General features: G+C 39.2%; 1 protein-coding gene across 1 annotated transcript in view; it reads left to right on the top strand.

Annotated features, from left to right (window-relative positions):
- Positions 1–323: 323 nt before the first annotated feature.
- Positions 324–17,622, top strand: part of LOC307124209 (adhesion G protein-coupled receptor E3-like) — a gene marked incomplete at both ends in the record, with an annotated part of 117,143 nt that continues 99,844 nt past the window's right edge. The window contains 4 exons of the mRNA XM_079813256.1: positions 324–728; positions 2,075–2,149; positions 3,234–3,305; positions 3,421–3,607. Coding sequence (XP_079669382.1) covers positions 324–728; positions 2,075–2,149; positions 3,234–3,305; positions 3,421–3,607 — 739 coding nt within the window. The remainder of the gene's footprint in view (positions 729–2,074; positions 2,150–3,233; positions 3,306–3,420; positions 3,608–17,622) is intronic.

Genomic DNA, 17,622 nt, shown 5'->3' on the forward strand with positions numbered 1-17,622 from the left:
ACCGGAAACCAGTCAGAGCCAGCCCAAGAATGCCAAGCCTTCTCACATCCCCTCTGTCATTACAGTCAGATGAGTGCACGCACTCTGCCCTCGCCAGGGGAACCTATGCCTCCCATACCATGGCTATCTGTTCCGTCTCGCTGCCCCACCGTGGGTACGCCTGTAGTTCTGTTGACCCCGCTGGCTCGGTTTCTGGGGGCCTGGCTAGAGCTCCCAAGTCCACTCCGCTGGCTCATTCGAATGATCAGGCTCGGCTCTAGGGGAACACCTGCTCCTACGAGCCAGTTTCCAGGCATGTTATTGTGTCAACAGATGCCTCTGCCATGGCCTGGGGTGCCATGTTTAATGGGCATGCTGCATCAGGCTCCTGGACAGGACCCAGACTCCAGTGGCATGTAAATTGCCTCGAGTTGCTAACAGTACGGCTTGCACTGCACCACTTCAGAGCCCTGCTAGAGGGCAGGCACTTACTGGTCCAGTCAGACAACACTGCGACCGTAGCATACATCAACCGTCAGGGTAGTCTACGCTCCAGTTGTATGTCAAAACTCACTCGCCATCTCCTCCTATGGAATCAGGACCATCTGAGGTCACTTCGTGCCGTTCACATCCCGGGCAAGCTCAATCGTGCAGCCGACGAGCTCTCAAGACAGCCGTCTCGTCCCGGGGAATGGCGACTCGATCCCGAGATGGTTCAGCTGATTTGGGAACTCTTCAGATATGCTCAGGTAGATCTCTTTGACTCTCCAGACACTTCCCACTGCCAGCTGTTTTACTCCCTGACCGAGGGCACTCTTGGCATGGATGCACTGGCACACAGCTGGCCGCGGGACCTACGCAAAGGATATGTGGTAACACTTTAGAATAATGGTCATTAGTCAACTACATTAGTTAACATTAACTAATAATGAACTGCACTTATAAAGCGTTTATTAATCTTTGTTCATGTTAATTTCAACATTTACTAATGCATTATTAAAATCTCATTAACATTAGTTAATGCACTGTGAACTAACATGAACAAACCATGAACAGCTGGATTTATATTAACTAACGTTAACAAAGATTAACAGATACAGTAACAAATGTACTGCTCATGGTTAGTTCATGTTAGTTAATACATTAACTAATGTTAACTAATGACCATTATTCTAAAGAGTTACCGGATGCGTTTCCCCCAGTTAGCCATTGTCATTGTGCAAGATCAGCGAGGATGAGGAGCAGGTCCTCATGGTCGTGCCCTATTGGCCCGGCCAGACCTGGTTCTCCGAACTTGTACTCCTTGCAACAGCCCCTCCCTGGCCAATCCCTCTGAGGAAGGACCTCCTTTCTCAGAGACGGGGCACCCTCTGGAACACCACACTACATGTGTGGCTTCTAGATGGGACGTGGAAGGTTTAAGTAGCTCAGGTGGTAGCTACTATCACTTCGGCTAGAGCCTCTTCTACCAGACAGGCCTACACTCTGAAGTGGAACCTCTTCATCACTTGGTGTTCTTCTCACAGAGAAGACCCCTGGAAATGTCCAATCGGGTCAGTGCTTTCTTTCCTTCAAGTGGGGTTGGATCGAAGGCTGTCTCCTTCCACTCTGAAGGTTTACGTGGCGGCTATTGCTGCTCATGCACAACCTAATCATCAGGTTCCTGAGAAGTGCTAGGAGGCTTAATCCGCCCTGCCCTCATCGGATACTCTCTTGGGACTTTGCAGTGGTGCTTTCTGCACTGCGTAGAGCTCCCTTCAAGCCATTGCACTCAGTTGAGCATAAATCCCTCTCTTTGAAGGCGTCACTCCTGACGGCTTTGGTGTCCATTAAGAGGGTCAGGGACCGGCAGGCATTCTCAGTTGACGAAGCGTGCCTAGAATTTGGGCTGGCCAACTCTCACATGATCCTGAGACCCCGGCCTGGATACGTGGCCAAAGTTCCCACCACTCCTTCCAAGGACCAGGTGGTGAACTTGCAAATGCTGCCCCCGGAGGAGGGAGACCCAGCCCTGGCATTGCTCTGTCCAGTATGCTCCCTTCGCGCTTATGTAGACAGGATGCAGTGTTTCAGGACCTCTTTGTCTGTTTTTCAGGAGCTCTTTGTCTGTTATGGAGGCCAGCAGAGGTTGTCCCACTGGATAGTGGACACTATAGTCTTGGATTACCAGGTTCAAGACCTACCATGCCCCCTAGGGGTGAGGGCACACTCAATCAGGAGTGTGGCCTCCTCCTTGGGGGCTGGCGCATGACGTCTCGCTAACAGTCATTTGTAGAGCCGCGGGTTGGGCGACACCTAACACATTTGCGAAATTCTACTAATTTGCTCAGGTAAGTTCTCTAGATTCTGAACCCTGGATTCCTCCAGCACTGTTGATGTCTATAACTTGTGTGCATGCCCTCTTGGTCAGTCCCTGTGTCAGGCTAGGTGCTTCCATGTGTTGTAATTCCCCCTCTGGGCAATCTCACGTGTGTATTTCCATGGTAAGCCTACCTCGTGCCTTTCCCTTGGCAAAGGCTACTATTGCCATCTCTGATGTTTAAATATTCCACCCTGTGGGCTGGGTACCTCAAATGTGCTTTGTAAGACCTCCTTCATGCAGGCAATCTGTCAGCTGGGTTATGCCACTCAATGTGTTCTGTGTTAAGTCTGGCCCCTTGTTTGTGCCGGGCCTCATGACAGGTGCTATGGCTTATGCAGGCCGCATAAAGACAGCTATTTTGGCGTTTTGAAGGGACCCCATTTATCAGAATGTTCTGATGTAAAATCGAACGTGACCGACTGAAAGGGAACGAAGAAGTTACGTCCCCTTGCCACAATTGCTGTTTCTGCTGAACGGCCGGGTCAGAGCGTTGCTCCTTATATATCCACAGAGTGGGGCGGAGCTCGCGATGCAATTTCCGCAGACCAAGTTACTCAACATACAATTGGCTCGTTTTGTACCACTCAAAGGTGATTGGGCTCTCAGGGCAAGACCCCATTCGTCAGAAAGTTCTGATGTAACATCTCCGTTCCCTCATTCATGGAACGAGGGTTACATATACCTAACCTAGATGTTTTGTATTTTTATCAGTGCTGTTGGTTCTTTGCATATAGATATATAATATGCTGAACTATTTGTTGTTTCTTTTACGAGGATATGAACAGTTTACTTGTATATGACTTAAAACAATTAAAGAAAAACATAATCAAAATCTCCACAGTGCACACAGGTTCAGTTTTACTTGTAAAGCTCAATTGTTTTTTTATTTCAGACCACAGGACAATGTGGAAATAATCTTCTTGACCAGATAGCGAACATTACAGCTGAAGTTCTCCCTTTGACCGTAAGAGAAAAATGACAAAATAATAATTATGTCACTTACATAAATTGTCATGTATAAATGCTTTCATCTGTTTTAAAGTTTACAAATAATCATATTTATATGATCACTAAAATAGGATGTGAAAACAATTTTGGATGTGGTCTTCAACACTTCAGAGAAGGCTTTAGTGTCATCATCAGCTGACCCAAATAAACTGGTGTCAGATGGAAACCGTGTGTTAAAAGCCAGCGAGAAGCTTGTGTCCCTGCTGGTGAAGCCGACAGACACAACTGCCAATGTCAGTTTTACTCTTGACACTGTGGGTAAGTGAAAGCCAAACTATGAATATACTGTGAAATTACTGACTTAATGTGTTCAAGTCTTGAAGACCTTTTGACTTTTTTTAGATGACTTAATTGTTAATACAGATTAATTCACATAATTGTATTTTTTAATCAGAGGTTGAAGTCTTCATGGTTGGACCAAATGTCACCTTAGATAAAATCCCTCAACTTGACACGAAAAATTCTTCTGTGGACATTGATCTCATTGGGATTGCCAAGAACAACCATGAAACAAGTACATTAAATATCTTGATGTTATTTTTATCAAAAACTTTGTAGAAAGAGACATTTCTATTATTATTGTTGTTTTTGTAATAACACTTTACAATAACAGGACATGAATAATAATTTACTAATACCTGAATTAATAGTAACTGAAATAGTATATGAAATATTTTGACTTTGAAATAAATGGTTAAACAATTTATTGTTGTCATAGTTTAAACTATTGACATCAGCAGCTTTGTCATAAACATTACAGAAAGGCACAGGATTAGTTTGTCATTATTTTCACTGATCCTTCTTATCAAACATAGAAAGTACTAAATCCGCTAATGATTTATCTTAAAAATCTGTTTTGTGATATTCTCTATCCAATAAACTAAACCTACTGTGACTTACAACAGTTCCTGAGGAATCGGTTCCATAAAAAATAATCAAACAGGAAACATGCTGTAAGATTAGGGAACATTTGCTGGGATCAATAAAGTTTACTATCCATCCAGACACAGGCCGTGATGATACTGTACCTCCGTTCTCTGACCCCCCAACATCACTTAACTGGGATGAATACTACACTCTCAGAAAAAAAGGTACAGTGGAGGTACAATTTTGTTCATTGGGGAACAAAACATATAACTGTACCTTTAAAGGTACACGACTGGTCCTTAGGGTACAATTATACCATTGTTTTCCTCTACTTAGAGCAGGGGTAGGCAAGTTCAGTCCTAGAGAGTCACTGAGAGTCCCTGCAGAGTTTGGCTCCAACCCTGCAAAGATATCTATAGAAGATCTTATTGAGAATTAACAGAGGTTTAGATGTAGATGTTTTATCGAAAATGTTTGGTCACCATTATGGTGATCAGTGTTTTATTTAGTTGGGCAGTTTGACTCTTGCCTTTTTATGTGAGTTTGTGGTTTAAATACATTCGAAAGGGAAAAAGTTTAGACGCACACAGATATCAAGAATCAGCATATGAAGCTCAACAATGCAATGCATGCTGGGAGCCATGCGTTTTATACTGTGGTGGCTTAGTAGGGTTGGAGCTAAACTCTGCAGGACATCAGCTCTCTAGGACCGAACTTGCCTACCCCTGACTTAGAGGTACCACCCCAGTGACGGCCACTTATACCTTAAAAGGTACAATTTTATTTGTTTTATAGTTTTTTAGTTTTAGTGTAGTTTGATTAGTACATGTGTATTTGATAGTAAGTTTATGATAAATCATGAGCTGAATTTGGTAAGTAGTTAACAGTGAATTAACTCACCCTCAAGTAAAGTCATGACACAATAATGCATTAACAAGCCATTAGTTGAAGTTTGTGTATGGTTAGTTAATAATGAGTAAGGCATGATGTGCCCCCTCAAGTAAAGCCATGACACAGTCATGCATTAACAAGCAATGAGTTGATGTTAGTAGGCTATCTGATTAGTTATTCATCAGCTAGTAATGATGTGCCCCTTCAAGTAAAGCCATGACACAGTGATGCACTTACAAATCATGAACTAAAACATGAATAAACAAAATACACTAAGAATCCTTATTCCTTTACACCCCTGGTACAAAAAAAAAAAAACGATAAAAATGATTTGTAGTTCTTTCATTTTTATTTATATAATTTACACATATACTTCAAATAAAGTCCAAACATACCTGTAAAGACACACATAAGGCACGTTTACATGTAAAATAGGGTGTGTTCATAAGCTAATGCTAGTCGAATCATATACTACATTTAAACAACAAAAAATACAGTTAATTACTGTACATAACCTCCCGAAAAATCCCAATACAACATGCATGCAAACATGTCTTAAATTATTAATTCGGTTTAAAAAAGCAGTCAACATTTATTTTTAGATTAAAATGCCAGCATTACCGTACACTCTAAAAAGAGATGTGTTAAAAATGACACATGTTGTGTTAGTTTTAACACATGTAGTGAGTGTGCTCAGGGACAACACATGTTGTGTCAAATTTAACACGATAAATGTGTAAGTCATTTTAACACACTAATTGTGTCAGGTAATCACATACTCAGATGTAATTTTAAAAATAAAGTGAAACTAAATTATTAAGCATTTAATCAATAGTCGAGTACAGAACGCATGTGCACACAAAGTACAATGTTTCAAACTCTATGACTCTATAAACTCAATTATTCACACTTCAACACCACATCGATGCCGCTTTTGAGAAAAGATCATGAAGAGATAACAGTTGACAGAGTTTGCGCTTTGAATTAAATTAAAATGTAGCAACTGATAAAACATTCTATATAAATAACTTTTATTTACTCAGGCCTGTTTGTTTGAGAACATAAACACTGCATACAATGCACAATGATGGTGTGTGTCGTGCTTTATAATATGATGTGTTGAGAACAACACAACCAGATGTGTTAAAAATTGACACATGTTGTGTCAGTTTTAACACATGTAGTGTGTGTGCTCAGGGACAACACATTTCGTGTAGATTTTAACACATGTAGTGTGTGTGCTCAGGGACAACACAAGTTGTGTAGATTTTAACACATATTGTGTGTGTGTGTTCTCAGGGACAACACATGTTGAGTAGATTTTAACACATGTAGTGTGTGTGCTCAGGGACAACACATGTTGTGTAGATTTTAACACATGTAGTGTGTGTGCTCAGGGACAACACATGTTGTGTAGATTTTAACACATGTTGTGTAAATTTTAACACATGTAGTGTGTGTGCTCAGGGACAACACATGTTGTGTAGATGTTAACACATGTAGTGTGTGTGCTCAGGGACAACACATGTTGTGTAGATGTTAACACATGTAGTGTGTGTGCTCAGGGACAACACATGTTGCGTAAAATTTAACACACAACCTGTGTCGTTTTCTTTAACACATCTCTGTGTTAGCTGTAACTCAACTAATGTGTTATTCCTCTTACACAGAAGTGTGTTGAAACCTTTTACACAATAATGTGTTATAGTTACACAACGTGTGTCAGATGTGTGTTACATGTTACTTCGTGTTTGGATGAACACTGACACGTATTGTTAACTTGTGTTTAGTCCATTGACGTTTAATAAAGAGTGTTTGACTGTTTATTGTATTACCTGGATGTTTTAGACATCATGAATCTACACACACCAGCTCTTATTGAGATGAACAGAGGTTTAGATGTTGATGGTTCATTGAATGTTTCATCTGAAGTCACCAGAATCGTGATCAGTGGCTCCTTTATTTGAGCTCTTGACCCTTTACTTGTCTTTTAATTCTCCTCTTTCTGCTGTAACTGCCTTTTAATCAAATATGTTTGTTATGGCATGAAAGAAAACACGATCAGAAGTTTCTTGATCAAGTCATAATCTCAAGATCTGATCCAGTTTATGATTAAATGGATTGTATACATTTACTTTATTTATGTGCTGTTAGCTATAACAGTTTTGTGAAGTTAGTCCATGATGTCCAGCAGTGCAGAATGAATTCTTAAAAAAATACAAATTCAATGTTTTCAGAAAGTTTAGAGCTGCAGCAGATACTCGTTAAACACACACATCAAGAATCAGATCATGAATCGCAACAATGGTGACAAACGCTTCATCCTGCAGTGCATGCTGGGAGTCATGGATGAGTTTTGTACTATGGTGACTCCCAGAATGCATTGCGGGATGAAGCTTTTGGTTTGTCACCATTATTGAGATTCATGAGCTGATTCTTGATATGTGTGTGTGCCTGTGTGACACCATAGACTAGAACATCCTATGTGCACTGTGTATCAAAAAATAAATGTGCAGATAATGACAACAATATTATAAAATAATTATTAACAGCGCAAAATATTTTTTACCGTAAAGTTTCAGATTTCAAACACTTGCCTGAGCTCAGCAAATGTATGCAATGAAAACATTATCATCTGATCATCGTTTTCTCATGGTTAGTTCTGCTGCTTCAAGTGTGCATAATAAACACACAGTCACAGCAAACAGAGAAAAACTGATGTGAAAGAGTCAAGGGTCAAGAGCTCAAATAAAGGAGCCACTAATCACGATTCTGGTGACTTCAGATGAAACATTCACTGAATCATCAACACAAATCCTGTTCATCTCAATAAGAGCTTCTGTCTGACAGAAATAAAGTCAGTCTGGTCAGTGATAACAAGTGAAAAGCGGAGAAAGCATTTGAAAAAGACATTGAAAAAGAGGCATGATGTGATTGGCTGCCAAAACACCCGCTGCTGTTCATCCAGAGTAACATTTAACACACATTGTGTGTTATATCTACACAACATGTGTCAAAATACCATCAACACACTCAGTGTGTTGTTTTTTAACACATCTCTTTTTAGAGTGTAGAAACACAATTTACACGCCAGGAGCACTGAGTGCACCTCTAATGAGTTTCCCACCAGAAATAAACCCATACTTCCGGGAAGAAAAGTAGCTATGACTAAACATAAATTAACCATAAAAATCTGAAAATGGTTTAGATCAAATGTAATGTAGTAGTGGTAGTTATTAGTCTATTTCCTCGTTTGATTAGATGGATCTGTGTAATTTGCAAAATAATCTTGTGCCATTCCAAATATTTGTCACAAAGCTGCAGATGGCAGATTATGATATTTTTAAATTATGACAGCATTAATGGTCCGTGTAACGCTTCACAATTCAATTTTCAGACCATATAGTGCAAATGCAAAAAATAAAATATTGAAACAAACGTCCATTTTTTCTTTTTTCTCGGTTACTTCATCAGTGGATTTTTGCCATTTTCTCTCCATTTTTCAAATTTCCTTTTGCTAAATTATGACTTAAGAAATTATCTTTTGAATAAATTGAAATCTAACCGATTTTATTTTCCTTTTATTTTTTCCCCCAATTTACGTGGACTGTGCCATATAACGTTAGCGGGGGGAGGTCGCGGACTGTTTTACATCGTTTATGTAGGCTATAGCCTGTGTGCACGTTGAGAAGTAACTTATAGTTTAAAAGGCTAACACAGAGGACGCCATAGTTTTTATTGTTAATAACTGTGCTAAATGTAGAATTCAGGTCTGGCCATCGGGAGCAGCGGGCAAAACGGTGGCCTGGCTACTTATTTCGCCCGCTGCTTTGTATTTATCTATACTTATTTGTTATTAGTGCACGCACACACACATACACACACACACACACACACACACACACACTCACACACACACACACACACACACACTCACTCACGTGCACGCATGCACAAACACACACACACACACACACACACACACACACACACTCACGTGCACGCATGCACACACACACACACACACACCTACTTTATTATATTGATGCATGCCTCGATGTACCCGAATGATTTAAGGACTTGCCATTTGATAATTAAACGTTACAAATTATGAATCCGCTACTCTTGACTTGCAGCATATCATTATATAGCCTACATATACATAGGCATATCAAAGCCTATCATTCTCGGCTAACGGCTTGTAATGAACTGAGTTAATGACTGCTAAATTTAAGGGCAAGAGAAGATGTGAGAAGCAGTATATTCAATGAAAAGTTCAATGTTGCCGTGGAAACGAAGAATGATGATCACTAAGTGAAAACAATAACATCGACAAAGGAGTTTATTTAGGCCCAAATATTTTGTATGTTTGCATGTAGGCTAGGCTAAGATGTGAATAAAAGCTAACAAAAATTTGCTGAACTTTATAACTTTAACAAAATTATAAAGAAAGAAAAAGTGGAAAGACAGTCACAGACATAGGCTACCAATTCATATAGATTTTAAACATTTTGCCTTATGTAAATATTACGGTGACGCATTGCTGCCACATACATATTATTTTTTTCACTCAATTATGTCATAATAACGAGATCTTATGGAAAAGAGACTACTGTCTCAATGTGACTACCCTGGTAAAACAAAGGACAAATAAAAAAAAAATCTTATGTCGTTAAAACAACATCTTTTCTCGTAATAACGAGATCTTATATCGTAAAAACAACATAATTGTCTCTTAATAACGAGATCTTATGTCGTTAAAACGACATATTTTTCTCATTAAAACAACATGTATTTTCTCCTAATAGGGTGTTGTATAGTGATGTGTGTATATATGTCTGTATCCACATTAGAGAATGTATTTAGCCCATGCCTTTGTCACACTTGTTTGAAAGCAGAAAAATATCATCCGCTGCCTGTATCAGTGGCAGTGCCCATAGCACGAAATTGTTGTAATTTATTGATTGAAGCCTGCAGTTCATAACAGCCATGGGTAGCAGGTGCCATGGATCACTAATGATAAGCGTGTAACTTTAACCTAGTAATGATGGACCCCGGTGCAGCCACAAATATCATAACTGTCTATAATAGGCCTACTGTAATTAAGACATATATTCAAAAAATGTATTAAAAACAGAAAGACGCTATTTCAGCCTTAGGCTACTCAAAGGCAGCGGAAACATGGCCAGTGGGTTCGTTACGCATGCCAATCCATTCCCGGCATTCTTGGTTTGCTTCTTATGTATTAAATATACAGGCAATTAGATGAACCTTGATCAAAATTAAAATACAATTTATAGAAAACTAAATTCACTTCAAAGAAATAATTTCTGCAAAACAAAACTCAACAAAAATCATGTCTGACCCCACTCCATGTTTCCAGACATATTGCGCGTCTTATAGCCTATCTTACTCATGCCGACGAAAGCGCCCGCGAATTCTTTAATATTTTTCATTTTTGCAGTTTTTTTTACCACTTCGTTATTTTGGCTCGGAATTTCGTTTGTTGGAAATATGAACTGAATTTAGAAATTAAATTTGAAATTAAAAACTTTGCGTTAATAAACAAAATACATTTTTGAAGCGTTTGGAGTGGAGTAGGCTAAATGCAAAACGTAGCCTATTTAGATTCATAGTTAGGCTATATGTTTAAATATAAGCCTGTTGTATTATTGTTTTAATCTCATATGTTGATGATGAAAAGTGAGCAGCATGAGTAAGATATAGGCTATAAGACGCGCAATATGTCTGGAGACATGGAGTGGGGTCAGACATGATTTTTATTGAGTGTTTTGCAGAAATAATTTCTTTAAAGTGAATTTCTTTTTCTATAAATTGTATTTTAATTTTGATCAAGGTTTCATAAACTAATGGCCTGTATATTTAATACATAAAAGCAAAATAAGAATGCCGGGAATGGATTGTGTAAAGAACCCACTGGCCATGTTTCTGCGGCCTTTGAGTAAGGCTGAAAGCGTCTTTCTTTTTAATACATTTCTAGAATTCTACATTTCTACACAGTGAGGAAAATAAGTTTGAACACCCTGCTATTTTGCAAGTTCTCCCACTTGGAAATCATGGAGGGGTCAGAAATTGTCATCGTAGGTGCATGTCCACTGTGAAAGACATAATCTAAAAAAAAATCCGGAAATCACAATATATGATTTTTTAACTATTTATTTGTATGATACAGCTGAAAATAAGTATTTGAACACCTGTCTATCAGCTAGAATTCTGACCCTCAAAGACCTGTTAGTCTGCCTTTAAAATGTCCACCTCCACTCCATTTATTATCCTAAATTAGATGCACCTGTTTGAGGTGGTTAGCTGCATAAAGACACCTGTCCACCCCATACAATCAGTAAGAATCCAACTACTAACATGGCCAAGACCAAAGAGCTGTCCAAAGACGCTAGAGACAAAACTGTACACCTCCACAAGGCTGGAAAGGGCTACGGGGAAATTGCCAAGCAGCTTGGTGAAAAAAGGTCCACTGTTGGAGCAATCATTAGAAAATGGAAAAAGCTAAACATGACTGTCAATCTCCCTCGGACTGGGGCTCCATGCAAGATCTCACCTCGTGGGGTCTCAATGATCCTAAGAAAGGTGAGAAATCAGCCCAGAACTACAGGAGGAGCTGCTCAATGACCTGAAAAGAGCTGGGACCACCGTTTCCAAGGTTACTGTTGGTAATACACTAAGACATGGTCATGGTTTGAAATCATGCATGGCACGGAAGGTTCCCCAGCTTAAACCAGCACATGTCCAGGCCCGTCTTAAGTTTGCCAATGACCATTTGGATGATCCAGAGGAGTCATGGGAGAAAGTCTTGTGGTCAGAAGAGACCAAAATATAACTTTTTGGTCATAATTACACTAAACGTGTTTGGAGGAAGAAGAATGATGAGTACCATCCCAAGAACACCATCCCTACTGTGAAGCATGGGGGTGGTGGCATCATGCTTTGGGGGTGTTTTTCTGCACAAGGGACAGGGCGACTGCACTGTATTAAGGAGAGGATGACCGGGGCCATGTATTGCGAGATTTTGGGGAACAACCTCCTTCCCTCAGTTAGAGCATTGAAGATGGGTCGAGGCTGGGTCTTCCAACATGACAATGACCTGACCAACACACAGTCAGGATAACCAAGGAGTGGCTCTGTAAGAAGCATATCAAGGTTCTGGCGTGGCCTAGCCAGTCTCCAGACCTAAACCCAACAGAGAATCTTCTCAGCGACAGGCCAGAAACCTGACTGATCTAGAGAAGATCTGTGTGGAGGAGTGGGCCAAAATCCCTCCTGCAGTGTGTGCAAACCTGGTGAAAAACTACAGGAAACAATTGACCTCTGTAATTGCAAACAAAGGCTACTGTACCAAATATTAACATTGATTTTCTCAGGTGTTCAAATACTTATTTGCAGCTGTATCATACAAATAAATAGTTAAAAAATCATACATTGTGATTTCTGGATTTTTTTTTTTAGATTATGTCTCTCACAGTGGACATGCACCTACGATGACAATTTCAGACCCCTCCATGATTTCTAAGTGGGAGAACTTGCAAAACAGCAGGGTGTTCAAATACTTATTTTCCTCACTGTATTAGGCCTACAGTATAACATACAATATATTACAGTAGGCTTATTTTAGATAGTTATAATATTTGTGCACCGGGGTCTATGATTTCTAGGTTAAAGTTATGCCACTGATGCGAACATGAGCGGTCCGTGGCGGCTCCTGTTACCCGTGGCTGTTATGAACTGCAGGCTACATCAATAAATTACGATACTTTCGTGCTATGGGCACTGCCACTGATACAGGCAGCGGAAGAGTCTATTTTACGCTGAGCTTGCTTCTGCTTTTCAGACATGGAAGTGTGACAAATGTACAGTGCCACCGCTCCCATTACACATATCACGCGCTGCGCATAGGGCACCAAGTGCTCAGGGGGGCACCACAAGAAAATGCTCTCTCTCTTTTTTCACTTTTTCTTCTTGTAGAGTAGAATAAGTTATTATTAATGTTTAAAATCTATCTGAATTGGTAGCCTATGTCTGTGACTGTCTTTTCTCTTTTTCTTTCTTTATAATTTTTTTTTAAGTTATAAAGTTCAGCAAATTTTTGTTAGCTTTTATTCACATCTTAGCCTAGCCTACATGCAAACATACAAAATATTTGGGCCTAAATAAACTCCTTTGTCGATGTTATTGTTTTCACTTAGTGATCATCATTCTTCGTTTCCATGGCAACATTGAACTTTTCATTGAATATACTGCTTCTCACATCTTCTCTTGCCCTTAAATTTAGCAGTCATTAACTCAGTTCATTACAAGCCGTTAATTATCAAATGGCGAGTCCTTAAATCATTCGGGTACATCGAGGCATGCATCAATATAATAAAGTAGGTGTGTGTGTGTGTGTGTGTGTGTGTGTGTGTGTGTGTGTGTGTGTGTGTGTGTGTGTGTGTGTGTGTGTGTGTTTGTGTGTGTGTGTTTGTGCATGTGTGCACGTGAGTGAGTGTTTGTGTGTGTGTGTGTGTATGTGTGTGTGCGTGCACTAATAACAAATAAGTATAGATAAATACAAAGCAGCGGGCGAAATAAGTAGCCAGGCCACCGTTTTGCCCGCTGCTCCCGATGGCCAGACCTGAATTCTACATTTAGCACAGTTATTAACAATAAAAACTATGGCGTCCTCTGTGTTAGCCTTTTAAACTATAAGTTACTTCTCAACGTGCACACAGGCTATAGCCTACATAAACGATGTAAAACAGTCCGCGACCTCCCCCCGCTAACGTTATATGGCACAGTCCACGTAAATTGGGGGAAAAAATAGAAGGAAAATAAAATCGGTTAGATTTCAATTTATTCAAAAGATAATTTCTTAAGTCATAATTTAGCAAAAGGAAATTTGAAAAAAGGAGAGAAAATGGCAAAAATCCACTGATGAAGTAACCGAGAAAAAGGAAAAAATGGACGTTTGTTTCAATATTTTATTTTTTGCATTTGCACTATATGGTCTGAAAATTGAATTGTGAAGCGTTACACGGACCCATTAAATAACATTTAATTCAAATTCAGAGTAATTATTTATTCTTACGGAGTCTGATTGATTTAGTTTATATGGAGCCCCTAAAGTACGATGCCCCTAAAGGGACGTGGTGGTGGAAAAAAATTAGGATGGGAGGATATTTTTTTTCCAAATCGTTTGCGTTCCCTCGCAAAACTTTTGCGTTCCCCCGAGAAACTTTGCGTTCCCTCGCAAAGATATTTGCGTTCCCCCGAGAAACTTTGCATTCCCTCGCAAAGATATTTGCGTTCCCCCGAGAAACTTTGCGTTCCCACGCAAAAGTTTTGCCTTCCCTTGCAAAGATATTTGCGTTCCCTCGCGATATTTGCTAATAATGTCCCGCTGTCAGTGTTTCAAACAGCTCAGTACACAGTAAAATCCCCAGTGTTAAATTAACACTGCTCAGAGCACATATGGTCCCACTCTACAGAGTGTTAAAGTAACACTGAATCAGTGTTAAAGTTAATGAGATAATTAAGAGATTAATTAAGTGATGATTGACCATTAGTGATGACACCTGATGATAATGAGCAGAATCAGTGAAGAAAAGAGAAAAAAGAAAAACACAAAAACTACGACTGATTATAAAAAAGAAATGAAATCTCTGAGGATCTCAGCAGAGGAGAATTAAACAACTCCACAATCAGCATTACCAGCTTCACACGTTACTAACCAGACTGACTTTATTTCTGTCAGACGTCTACAGAATCTTTTATTGAGAATTAACAGATTGTTTGTTTGATTTTGTTTAGAAAATTGTTAGTTCTTAATGTGACCATCATGGTGATCAGTGTTTTCTTTAGTTGGGCAGTTTGATGACTTTTTAATGTTCGTGTTTCTCTGGCTGCTGTAACAGAGTTTGTTATGGCAAGAAAAGCAAGAGTAAACACAATCAGATGCTGTCGGCTGCTCGATGATGAAAATATGATCATTGTGTAGTAATTAAATTAATCGATTTTATGACTGAGTATGAGCGATATACTATTAACTTTTTTTATTGTGATTCTAGAAAAGATCCAGCAGGGTTTTAATCAGAAGAGCTGAATTCGTTTTGAAATAGATTGTACACTTATCACTTCCAATTCCTGCGAGTTTAACTCACACACAGACATCAAGAATAAGCCTATGAATCTCAACAATGGTGACATGCTTCATGCCACAATGCATTCTGGGAGCCATAGATGAGTTTTGCGTGAGGTACCCAGAATTAATTGCGGCATGAACCATGTCACCATTGTTGAGATTCATAGGCTGATTCTTGAACTCGCAGGAGTTAGAAGTGCTTATTATGTGATGTGGTATTAAACTGGAGTACAAAATTGATGTACATATTTTTTGATAACCATTTAGTTTATGTGAAGAAAACACTGCTGAATCTTCTGCTGTAGAGTCACATGGCTACTATAATCCATGACTCTCAGGAAATCAGCAAATAAGGCACTATATGATGATAACAACTGTATCATAAACAACAAGCCAACATCATCTGTCATCAACTTGTCATCATCAATTTTCTCTTGCTGTTCTCAACGTAACAAACAGTTACAGCAGTCAGAGAGAAAAAATGCTGACAAGTCAAGGGTCAAGACCCCAACTAAAGCAACACTAATCACCATAATGGTGACAAACAACTTTTATTTTCAATAAAACATCAGCATCTAAACCTCAATAAGAGCTTCTGTAGACGTCTGACAGAAATAAAGTCAGTCTGGTTAGTAATGTGTGAAGCTGGTAATGCTGTTTGTGGAGTTGTTTAATCCTCCTCTGCTGAGATCCTCAGAGATTTAATGTCTTTTTTATAGTCAGTCGTAGTTCTTATGTTTTTCTTTTTTTCTCTTTTCTTATGTGATTTTGCTCATTATCATCAGGTGTTCATCACTAATGGTCAATCATCACTTAATTAATCTCTTAATTATCTCATTAACTTTAACACTGCTTCAGTGTTACTTTAACACTCTGTAGAGTGGGACCATATTTACTGTGTGGGCTAATATGGTCATACTTCCTGGTTCTAGTAAGAACTCGAGCTGCTACGTTTTGGACCAGCTGGAGTTTATTTATTAAGCGAGCAGGGCAACCACCCAGTAGATCATTACAATAATCCAACCTTGAGGTCATGAACGCATGAACTAACTGTTCAGCATTTTGCATTGAGAGCATATGCGGTAATTTAGATATATTTTTAAGATGGTAGAATGCAGTTTTACAGATGCTAGAAACATGGCTTTCAAACGAAAGATTGGTATCAAAGAGCACACCCAGGTTCCTCACGGACGACGAGGACTTGACAGAGCAGCCATCAAGTGTTATGCCGCGTTCACACCAAACGCGAATTGAGCGTCTGGCGCGAGTGATTTCAATGTTAAGTCAATGGAAAGGCGCGCTGACGCGCGTCTGGAGGTCCCTGGGCGCGGAAGGCGCATTACGCGCGGCGCGAAGGACGCAAATCCGAATGGTGCTTTTGTGCATTCACGCGTTTGAAGCGAATTCGCGTCTGACGTCCGAGTTGAAAAATTTTAACTTTGGCGTCAATTCGCGCCGCGTTAACCAATCAGGAGCCTGCTCGCTGCTGTCACGTGGTAAAGTGACAAACCCTATGAGATGTATGAGAAACCCTGCATAAATTAAAAACAGTACAAGTTCAAGTTCAAGAGTTTTATTTGTCACATACACAGTTATATACACAATATACAACTGGCAGTGAAATGTAAACAGGTCCGCTCCATGGACAGTGCAAATAACAGTTACAAGAAATTAAAATAGAAATAGAATAAAATTAGAATAAAAAGTATTAACATAAGTAGGATTATAAATAAATCAAGTAAAGATAAAAATTGGAAATAAGATAAAATAAAAATATAAAAAACTATTGTGTCACAAAATGTAGTTTTAAGACGTTTTCAGGTGGGAATGTAGTTGTTTAAATGTGGTTTATTTATAAAGAGAGCGCCTCTTTAAAAAAATAATCTTGTGTTTTTGAAGTTGTGAGATGCAGGCGATCACCGGGCAATCACAGCTCATAACCCCGGCGAAGGCAGCCTTTCCTTGGCCAGTCCTTCTGGCGTCTGCCGCTGGCTCTGATGTCCTGTAGTGTTTCGTTTTGTGATGATCTAACGGCCGAGCTTTGCTCTCATGAATCTATAATTTGTTGTCTGCCAAATCGTTTTGACTGAGGGCAAAGAGAAGTTTCATAACTTTATATTTTAAGGATATTTAAACATACATGTAGTGAAGATAATGTACAGTTGCCTGGACCACATTTGTGTGGCTTTTAATGCTTAATATATATGTTTATCTATATATATATATATATATATATATATATATATATATATATATATATATATATATATATATATATATATATATATATGTATATATATTGTGAGGATCTCATAAGTAACCTCTTATACTTGTATAGGCCCCATGTTTGTTTGGTTTATATTAC

The sequence above is a fragment of the Gobio gobio genome, assembly GCF_949357685.1.
Source record: "Gobio gobio genome assembly, chromosome: 3".
NCBI lineage: Eukaryota > Metazoa > Chordata > Actinopteri > Cypriniformes > Gobionidae > Gobio > Gobio gobio.